Source organism: Acanthisitta chloris, unplaced genomic scaffold (genome assembly GCF_000695815.1).
Source record: "Acanthisitta chloris isolate BGI_N310 unplaced genomic scaffold, ASM69581v1 scaffold15025, whole genome shotgun sequence".
Classification (NCBI taxonomy): domain Eukaryota; kingdom Metazoa; phylum Chordata; class Aves; order Passeriformes; family Acanthisittidae; genus Acanthisitta; species Acanthisitta chloris.
The window spans coordinates 463-11,926 of NW_008674371.1; the positions used below are offsets into that span (position 1 = coordinate 463).

Genomic DNA, 11,464 nt, shown 5'->3' on the forward strand with positions numbered 1-11,464 from the left:
CAGATTTTGGGGAACATGTTTTAATAAGGATAAGGGTTTTATGCTGATAGAAGCATAAAAAGGCTTTGGAAGTTTCAAAGATTATTAAGGAAATTAGAATTTCAGTCTGATTTGTGTCAGAGAGATCACATGGCTACTATAGTTCCTGAAATCTTGTAGAAAACTTCATTTTTCAGCATTTGCTTGTTTGAATGACACATGTAAACTAAACATGATAGGCAGCCTGATGTATTCAGGATTCCAGCATGAACAAAGATGCTTGAAATTCCCATTGCATAATGTTTATTTCTTATTTCATTCTATTGGAATAAAATTCTGCCTTCTTGTTAATCCTTAATACTTTATCACTCTGCTTTTGTAGAGCATTAAAGAAATCAATCAGGTTTAAAACCCAATGAATCATTAAAGTTGACAATATGGCATTTGCTGTTGATTTTTACTCAATTCACTTTTTAAATGTGTTTTAATTTTGTATTATGGATATCTTTTGTGTCTGTTTAGGTGAAGGTGATACAACTCCTACTACAACCAACTTGGATGGTAAGTAATTTTGTATGTGCACTGTGTCCTAGTCATTTCTTTCCAGTTTGGAAACAAGATAAAGATCAGCTAAAGATATTGAAAAAGAAAAATAGCCAGAGCAAAATTGCCTTTGCAAGAGGAAAATGGGGAATAGCTTCATTATACTCCTTTATTCTCAGTGTCATGTATTGCCAGTGGTGAGGTATGGTAATGATTCCCAATGTTTGCTTTTTAACTTTGTCAGTCTCAAAAAAACCCCTATTAAATATAGACCTTTTGTATTCTCTATGGATATTTACATAGATCTGCTCAGCTTCACTGAAACAGTTTCGCTGGTCTAGAAATATATTTCATTAGCACAGGAAAGTTAATCCGCAATCAATATTGACATTCTTGTGGTCCTTATGTGCAACTGTGCAGGTTTCCTACAGCTGTTTTTAGTAAAATGTGATCTCTGGACCTGCTTTCAGATACTGCCATTCCTTGTGCCTCAACAAAACATTTGAGAGTTGTAAATGGAATCCCAACACAAACTAACGAAGGATGGGTGGTTAGTTTGACCTACAGGTAACTATCACTTTGGTTCAAAGGACAATACATCTACTAGGATATTTGTTTTGGAACTGTGGAAAATGTTGACTATAATAAGAATACTTCTACATTGCAGTGAAATGCTGGAAAAGCAGAGACTCAGCATTCCTGTAATGTCAGGTGATGCCATAATATTCACTCTGCTAGTGAAATATTTTGTATGTTCATTATCACTAACTCTACTGATGAACTTGTAAAGCATTCAGAGTGTTCTCTGTTTTCAATTCACTACTGTAGACCTTTCCATAACTTTGGCTTAGCATTCATTATTAGACTGTTTATTTTAGAGACTAGTAAAAAAAAAATTGAATTTCATATCAGTATTTTCACTTTGACAGCAGAACATTTAGTTGTGTAGGGTTCAGGATTTATACCCATGTCGAATTTAGCTTCCTCCTCATATCATTGCATGCAATTAAAATTTATTTAGTATTAAAAATATAAGTAGGAACTACAAGGAAATCCTTTTCCTTCTGTAAAACAAGACTCCAACATGTACAGCTTGTGCATAACACATGTATTACATTATGGCAGATCTTACTTTGCTGCTGTGTAAAAGAGAGGGCACAGAACTGCTGTTTCCTATGTTTGTTACTCTGGTTCATAAGTCATCAGTTGGAAATGTGAATTATTAATTTATAACAGGATATATCTCATACATCAACCCTGTATCTTCCATCATGAAAAATAAGTAAAACCCTTCAAAATTTAGTCTGCTAGTGCTCAATTCTATTAGCTTATGATTTGTCAACTCTTTTAAAACTGCATTGTAAGGCAAGTCTTAAATGAAAAATGAGAGTAAAGACAAAGAAAATATTTTCTCCATTGCTTAAGAAATTCTGAGGGTCCTTCCCATCCTTGATAATCTTTGCATCTTAGGAGATCCCATCAGAACCAGACCTTTCTGGAAGTGTAGCACATGGTCCAGAGAGATGTCTCTAGAGGAACATCACTATATTCCTAGAATATATAAACAGATAAGTGTGCTAAATTACACTCTGGAAAAGTTCATCTTTGAGCTGTTTTAAGAGTAGCCTTGATATTTGAGGAACTTTTAGACAGGTAAGATGAATTACATCTGGGTGCCTAAAATATAAATAGCTAATGTTAGGGTAGTTGAACCTGGATTTTATGCTTTGCAGCAAAATCTCAGTAAATAGGGGAGTGCTTAAATGATTGCAGATCCTGGAGAAGAGAAGGTTGTGTGGAGACCTCAGAGCAACTTTTCAATATCTGAAGGGCCTACAAGGAGCTGGAGAGGGACTCTGTGTTAGGAGCTGCAGTGACAGGACAAGGGCTAATGGGTTCAAACTGAAGGAGGGGAAGTTTAGGTTAGATATTAGAAAAAAGTTTTTACTCTAAGGGTGGTGAGACCCTGGCCCAGGTTGCCCAGGGAGGCTGTGGCTGCCCCAACCCTGGCAGTGTTCAAGGCCAGGCTGGATGAGCCTTAAGCAACCTGATCTAGTGAGGAGGTGTCCCTGCCCAGGGCAGGGGGTTGGGACTAGATGATATGTAAGGTCCTTTCCAACCCTTAAATTCTATAATTCTATAATCTTCTAAAGCTGATAATGAAATGTTGTAAAATAAGATAATAATAAGTGATGCAAACATAATGTGGAAGAACACATTTATAATCCTAATTGTGACATTTTTATAGTAAAACTGGGTATAATCTATGTTTTAGAAAGACTTCAACTTTCTGGACCAGTTATTTTGCTTCTTAACCAAAATACAATTAAAAAAAAAAGCTAAAATCAAGCATCTGTGTTATTCTGCTGTCTTTGAACTCCATATAGAGTCTGGTATCCATCCAGCAGTTCTTTGCAAGGCTTTGAACATTTGTGTGATTTGAATTTATAAATTGTGAGATTTTAAGCTTTTCCCAAATCGCTGACAATTCTGATTCACTTTCCAAAGAGCTGCAGAAAATAAATGTGATTTTGGAGGCACAAAGAAGGAAACTAATTAATCTGCATTCCACAGTCATCCTTTTTTTTTAAAGAACTGTCATGCTTAATTGCTTCAATTTTACTTGATATATTATGCTTCAGGTTCTCTGTAATCACATGTAGGATGTCATACACTTCAGATTGTTTCCAACTGAAGTATGTGGGGACACAAATCTCATAGGGCTTGTAATCAAATAGGAACTCTCCACCTTGAGGTCAATGTTTGAATAATACCTACATGAATAATGACCAAATGTTGTTTACATCTGGTGGCAGTTTGGGGACTTGCTTCAATGTTTCAGTCCAGTTCCTGTTACAAAGAATTAGCTCTTTTTTTTTGAAGTATTATTTTTTAAGTTAGGTCTCTTCTTACAAATTTAGCTTAGAAACCACTAAACGAACATAACAACTGAATTTGTCTCTCTTCCTGGTATTTACACATTGGAATAATTCTCTGCAAAGTCATTTTACTGTAGGTATTGAAACTGTGGGGCAAAGAGACAGAGACAAGTTTCTGCATGGTGTCAATCTAACACATTTCACCAGCAAAAACACATGGGGAGAAAAGTAATCTTTAAACTTTTTGACTAGAAACTAATTCTATTGGTTTTTTCCTATAACTTTTTCTGGTTTTTTCCCCCCTCTAGGAATAAGCACATCTGTGGTGGCACTCTCTTTAAACTTTTTGACTATCTAGAAACTAATTTTATTGTTTTTTTCCTATATCTTTTTCTCTTTTTTCCCCCCCCTTTAGGAATAAGCACATCTGTGGTGGCACTTTGATAAAGGAAGAGTGGGTTCTTACAGCAAGGCAGTGTTTCCCTTCTCGGTACAGTAGTTTGTAGCTTTGCAATATTAAATATCTGAAGGGCCTACAAGGAGCCAGAGTGGGACTCTTTGTTGGGAACTGAAATGATAGGACAAGGGGTAATGGGTTCAAACTGAAGGAGGGAAAGTCTAGGTTGGATGTGAGAAAAATGTTTTTTGCTCTAAGGATGGTGAGACACTGGCACGGGTTGTCCAGGGACATGGTGGCTGCTCCAACCCTGGCAATGTTCAAGGCCAGGCTGGATGAAGCCTTGAGCAACCTGATCTAGTGAGGAGGTGTCCCTGCCCAGGGCAGGGGTTGGGACTAGATCATCTGTAAGGTCCATTCCAACCCTTAAATTCCATGTTTAAACTCTGTCTCTTTTTGGGAACTTATCAGCACAACACTTCTTCATCTTAAACACAGCAGTTTTCACTCCTGTTTGGCTTTAACACTGCTTTATTTGATATAAAAGTCCTGTGGGACCTTGGTATTTTCTGTTATTATTGTTGTAAATGTTTTCCAAGTGTCACGGTTAGACAATTGCCTCTTTATGAGAATAATCTCATGCTTCTGCTTAACTGGACACAATAAACCAGAAAACTTGGGCAAATCTCAAAAAGTTCAAAGGTTCATACTGTCCGAGGAACTAAATGTTTGGATACTATTATGAAACAAAAATGAGATTTTACTAACAATTAAAGATAAAATTATGTAGTGGCTTCAGGCCAAAGACTCACATCCAAGCATGTTGATTTTGGAATAGCAATCAGCAGCATAAAGCTGTTTCTGCTGAAGAGCATTAGTTAAGATCTTCTAGCATAATCATATTTAAGCCTAGATCTTTGAGTTATTTCATTATATGCTCAAGCAAAATCATAACCAACTTTTGCTCATTTAGGTACAAAGATTTGAAAGACTACAAAGCTTGGCTTGGAGTCCATAACATCAAAGGAAAGGGAGAGGAGAAGCACAGACAAGTCCGGAATATCTCCCAGTTGGTATATGGCCCCACAGGGTCTGATTTGGTCTTACTGAAACTCAGCAGGTTAGTAGATGTTATTGTGAATTCCAGGATTTTCTTCTGGTGGATGAGATTCTTCCTAAATAAGATTTGCAAGTTCAGTGCTGGGCTATCTCCAACACTGCAGATGTTTTTTCTCTGTGAGATAAACACCTAAATGAAAGAAATTTTATTTATTATATGCAGAAGTTCAGATCTATCTACCTCACCCAGAAAGCAGATGTTACTTCTGAAAAATCCCACCCATAGTTGTGCTTTTTTTCCTGATAACCATGTTTAGATTTGTTGGGAGATTTGAAAAAAAAAACCCCACAAAGTACCCACAGGGTTTTGATTTATAGAATAAGCACCAGATTGTAACTGAGGTCCTTGTGTACAATACAAGCTTTCAGACTTTCTCCATATTAACAAAACTATATATTCAAATAAATTGCCATAATTACTTACTCTTAAGATGAAAACCCAAGTGCAAGAGCATAAAAGTGGTGACAACATTTCAAGAAATCTTTTGACAGTTAACAGCTGTAGCACAAAAAAAAGGTAGAAGAATCCATCATATTCTTCAAAGAGGGAAAATGAAACGGGTTTTAATTGCTGCAGTGTATGATAAACTTAATGTCATTTTGAAGCTACATTTTAGAAGGTCAAGTAAAATCCATTCTATCTATGATTTGTTTTCTCTTTTCAGACCTGCTATATTGACAAATTTTGTAGAAATAATCCGCTTGCCCATTTCTGGATGTACCATTCCAGAGAAGACCAGTTGCAGTGTTTATGGATGGGGATACACTGGATGTAAGAAACTATTTTTAAAAACTAAATGAATACGTTGACAACTTACTTCCTCTTGTCATTATAGGTGAGGCTGCTGGTATTGCCTGGTGCCACAGTTGTCCAACACTTTTTGGTATAAAATAGAGTTTATTTTTTTCTTTTCTCATGTGTACATCTTTGAGCTAAGTTCATTTAATGTGTAATTTTTTCTACTAGTCTATCCCTTTTTGTTGTTGTTTAAGTGATGGGCAAAATGATTCAAACATTTCAAGGAATGAGCTAGAGAAAAATATTGTTCTACAAAAAATACTGGATTTTGGCAAATTCTGGTTCATCTACTTGAGCAGTCTCTTTCTTTATCCCAAATCAGGTCTCCCTGTGGAAAAACAAATACAGAACCATGAAATCAAAGACTTTAAAAAGATACACAACAGCAGTGAACTAGGGATGCACAGCCACCCTACGTCTGGCATTTCCTAACTTTTCAGTACTTGACTTTGCAACCCTACTAATGTTTATTAGACACAGTTTTTGTGTGAAGAAAATACAAAGATGTGCGAGAACAGACATTTATTTAGTCTGGTAAATGCTATATCTGGCTAATTATGTGTCAATGATAAAGTTAATAGCTGCCAGTTGACAATAATTGCTCCAATTATTTACTGTGCTCAAATGTTGTCTTGCCACAGACCCTGAGTAAGCAACAGCAACATACTCACACTGTCCTGGAAGCAGAGCTGAAACTAGACTGGAGTTTTGAGGCTCTCTTCCTTGTAGCCATTGCTCTGTATTTCTTTGTGGGTGGCAATTAATCTGTACCAGCCCACTCCCAAATGACTGCTTTGATGTCCCCAGCATGGCCATATTAGCCAACCTCTGGGGGCATCTGCTGTCTGGGGGACAGGGACATCAGGCTGGAGCACAGTACAGCATCACAGGAAAGCTTAGCTTAAGAGAACTGATAAGGAATTTGCAATGTTGTGGAGTTATGTAATACAGCAAATACATAACATCTGTCACCCAAGGACTTTGTACTATATTTTATGCACTACTTATTATAATCCTCACAGAATCCCGGTCAGGGAAGGCAGAAGTGTTACATTGATTTTTTACTTTTTTTTTTCCCAAGAAAACAGGATAATAAGTCAGTGGAGGGCAAGCTTGGCATTTTCTTTTGATGGCTGTGCAGAGAATGGGCAGGTCCAGACTCTTTATTTATCTTTGCAGCTTGTACAGGCTTGTCTTTCGACATGTAGAACAAGAGTAAGCTCCACAGGGCTCCTGCTTCCTGACCTTCACACTGATGAATGGAGATTGCACAAGGCTGTGGCTCTGCCCTTGCAGGCACAAAGTCATTCAGTGTAGCTGAGCCAGCACAGAATGAGAAAAACTCCACTCTGCTGCAGTATTTTTCAAGTCACACGTCCTTCCCTAGGCCATGGCAGACACTGTTGCACATTAACTCCTGTTTAAGGCAGAGAGCAGAATCCTCACTCCATGGATGAGAGTGATAACATCCTCAGGCTCACTTTTCCTGATTTTTTTTTGATATGATAGGTCAAGCTGGTTGGGAGCTGTAGAGTAAGTCCAATTCCCTAGCCGTTTATTCTGATACCAAAAGTTTGTCCAGATATTCTCATCAAACTGAACAGACATGCAAACAAAACAAATGTCTTTTAAAGCTCATTTGTAGAAAACATAAGAAATCCACAGTACAAAACCATGATGACAGTGGGGATGGATTTAGAGAAGATACAGTAACTGAAGTTACATGAGTAAGTTTATCCAGACTGCATCTTAATTAATGGATTTTTTTTCCACTAAAATAGAATCAATTTGTTTTTCTCTTTTCAATCCCAGTAGTTAACTATGATGGTCTCCTCCGGGTAGCAAACTTGTTTATTTTGGGCAATGAAAAATGCAACCAGTATCTCAAAGGAAAGATCACTGTGAATGAGTCAGAAATCTGTGCTGTGGCTGAAACCATCGGTGCTGGTCCTTGTGAGGTAAATATTGCATTTCCTAATACATTTTTGAGGAGCTGTCAGCCTGGTTATTTCTTTCTAAAAAAAAAAAAAATGCTGGGGATTTTTGCAATTATTCTCTCTGCGTTAAACTTGTACACAAAAAAATGTTTTTCAGTATTTGCATTGGAAAATGATTTGTGTTACAAGTGATCTGTTTTCTGACAGTGCAAAAAGAGCTACTTTTTCTTTAATTTCACTGTGCCACCACACCAGTGAGGATACACACAAATGTTAAATATATTCATATGACTAAATATTTAGCTAGACTGAGGCAAATTTGTGTTCTGTATAATAGAGGCTAAAGAGTGCTGTGTGCTAGCAATAGTAGTATATTTTGATTGAATAGAAAGCAAAGGCTGAAGCAAATTTATCTTCTTAATTACATGGGGAATTGCATGCAAAATATGCAACAGTCAGTACTCAACAGAGTTGATAAAGGTATGAAGGAAGGAGAAAGATCTAAAAATGTACTGAGGTTCATATTAGTCAGAAGGCTGAAGCATTTGGTCTCCCTAATCAAGCCTGAGCAACATATCAGTGAGGACACTTCAGTGATAGCATAGTTTGCTACAGTTGTTTTCCTTGGGACTAGTTTTGATGACAGAGAAAAGACATCTGAGGAGAAATGCTGTAAATCCTTTTTTACAGGAAGATATAACTTTGTTTTGTGGACAGTCTGATTGGTGAGATGATATCTACAAGGAAAGCAGTCATGAACATTATTATTACATGTTTACTATCTGTAGTAGAATAGTTGATTTCCTAATACTGATATTAACCATTTAGTGAAACGTTCCCTACCCAAGGGTATAACCAAACCACGGGGTGTGGAGGTCTTCTTCATCAAACTGAGCCCTCTCCCATGTATTATTAATATTCCACAGGATCATTTTTTTGGTTGCAGGGTATTTTCTTCAAAATAAAATACTTAATTGTAAATGAGGTCTTAGACTTGTCAAGGCTTATAAACGAAACATCTGCATGGAAGTCTGCTGGGGATCCTGCACTTTGTTTTCCCCTGCAAGAAGAAATGGACTGAATTAATATCAGCAATCAGTCTTAATCACTGCATGGTTTCCTGCTCCCTGAGTTCCCCTTTGAAGCTACTTTCCTCAGCAGAGAACAGGCAGCAGAACAAAATCAGATTGGCAGGTGAAACTCCACTTCTCAAAGTGTCTGATGGCACTGGCATAGTTCATTGTTCATGTGGGAACTAGTCTGCCATCAGCCAGAAAAAAACCCAAACCAAATAAAGGTCAAGCATTGTTGTTTCTCTGGTGGCCCAAAGAGAATACAATGCTAATTGTCAGCTTTCATTTTTTTAAACAATGTCTCACTGTCTGATATGAACATTTACTCTTTCTAGTTTTGCAGTTAGTTTGCTAGATTCAGTGTACCTTTAACCTGGGTAAAATTTGCAGTATCTGTGTTCAAGTCCCAAATTTATGTGAATGTATCCAAATTACTGGTTTGATCTGATTTAAACTGGATTAATTTTAGTACTAAATAAGAACTCGATCTCAGTGGGTTGTACTCCAGATTTTCACAGAATCCATAAACTGGTTTGTAGGTGTCTCATTCATTCAAAATAATAACAGAATAATCAGAGCTGGAAGGGACCCTTGAGGATCATCTAGTCCAACTCCTGTCCCTGCACAGACATCCCTGACAATCACACCCTGTGCTGAGAGCATTGGCCAAACACCTCTGGAGCTCTGTCAGCCTTGGGGCTGTGACACTGCCCTGGGAGCTGTGCAGTGCCCAAACACCCTCTGGTGAGGCATTTTAACAAGTAATGTCTCAAAATTATATCTACAAAATATTACCTTTTATTATGTTTGAGATCCTCATTGGTTCTCATAAATTCTGCTCATGAAAAACATACTGGAAGTTGGTGAACATCCTAGGGCAAGAATAACTCTCTTGCCTTTCCATTGAGCAAGGTGATCCCCAAAATTAACCAGTCAGTGGGAGCTCTGTCTTGAAGCATTTTGAGAAGTGACATTACTTATTTTTTTTTTCCTAGCGAGATTATGGTGGTCCCTTGGTTTGTGAACAAAACAGGCTGAAGATAGTGGTTGGTGTCATTGTTCCTGGCCGTGGATGTGCCATTCGAAATCGTCCTGGGATTTTTGTTCGGGTCTCGTATTATTCCCGGTGGATACACAAGATCATGATGACCTACAGAAAACCCTGAAAAACTCAACAACTTCCATTGAAAGATTTTGGACAGCATGGAATTAACATGTACAGAAAAGACCAACAATTTTTTAACTACTTGATAGTCAAGTTTGTTGAGCTTCTTTTAATATTTATGGGTGTTTTTTTGGTGTTTTATTTTTGTCTATCAGTGTTGTTTTATAAATGTTGGAGTGACTTACAGTATATGCAAGTATGGTGACATATCTCCTGAAGATACTTGAATGGGTAAACAATTTTGCAAAGACATTATTACTGGATGATAAATGGTTTTGTAGAAATAGATCATATGACCTCTGTTATGCTGCTCTTCAGATTATCTTAGGAGAAACAAATTAGAGTTTTATTTAACACATCTTTTCTTACTATGAGCCATATATTTCTCTTCATGTATGACAAAAGACCTACTGAGAGATATATGCATCTGTCAAGGACAGCATATATGATCATATTTCTCTTCCCCCCTTATAAGAGGTCAAAGATTTCAATATTTTATAAAAAATAATCTCTTTAGTAATTAAACTTTTCATTACTGATGGACTTTGACAAGCCTGCCATAAGCAGAGTTCTCATAGAAGTCACTACCACTTTCTTTTACACAGTGCTTAGAGACTCTAGTTCTGTGCTTGGTTCCTTTGGTGTATATGTGATTCCCTAACAGATATCTAAAAAGCCTTTTTGGTTATCAAACTAACGTTTCTTTAGTTAGACCCAGAAATAACTGTGAATTTACAGCACTAAACACGACATTTCATACGGTATGAAAAGGTGACCCTGATTAGCTACTGGCAGACCTTGGATGTTAAAAGAAATTTTCATCTACTATGCCCAAATCTCTCTCAACAGACAAGAATTAAAATTTCAATTGGTTCTAGTTATTTAATGAGAGCAACTCTGTATTTACAGCAGGAAAAAGAGCAGTTAAATCTGGCACCTGGCTGAGAAACTTGACTGGGAAAAGTAAGTTATACAGTTTTTAGAGACTCGAAATCTTTAATAAAACCTTACCTAGATTTGGACAAAATTCTATTCTTTGTATAATTCCTTTCAGGATAATAAAATTCTTGCAGAGATTGATATGATCTTTTATGTAATGTGGAAAACATAGAATCATAGAATCAACCAGGTTGGAAAAGAACTCCAAGATCATCAAGTCCAACCCTGTTACCAATAGTTTAGTAGTTTGTGTTTCCTGCCTGTATGTAAATCCATCATTTTTCCTTGATGTTGATATGGAAAGGGAACAAAAAATCAGCAACTATGAAAAGTGCTCGTTCTCCTTCAGGCATTTAGTTGTATGGCTGGAAATATTGTACAAATGTGTTGTTATAGGTGGCACTGATTACCCTGTAATTTCTGGAAAATTGATGCAACATATATCCAACTGTTAGTTTTACTACTGTACATGGAATTGCATAAGGAACAGCACTGTTACTCCACTTGTGACTGAAGAAATTGTAAATGTTTCCAGTAGCCAAACGTAGGGTATTTGTATGATAGCTAACTGCAGAGCCTCTAAGCTCACACCGTGGTGTAGACATGTAAAAGGACATTCCATGCAAAAGACGCA

General features: G+C 37.0%; 1 protein-coding gene across 1 annotated transcript; it reads left to right on the forward strand.

Moving 5' to 3' along the window:
- Nucleotides 1-501: 501 nt before the first annotated feature.
- Nucleotides 502-10,580, forward strand: LOC103802793 (hepatocyte growth factor-like; the record flags this gene model as incomplete). Its single annotated transcript, XM_009075316.1, has 7 exons — nt 502-540; nt 993-1,089; nt 3,817-3,891; nt 4,772-4,918; nt 5,583-5,689; nt 7,529-7,674; nt 9,722-10,580. Coding segments are annotated over 7 exons (782 nt in total), but the record flags the coding sequence as incomplete, so codon positions are not given.
- Between the last annotated feature and the right edge of the window lie 884 nt (nt 10,581-11,464).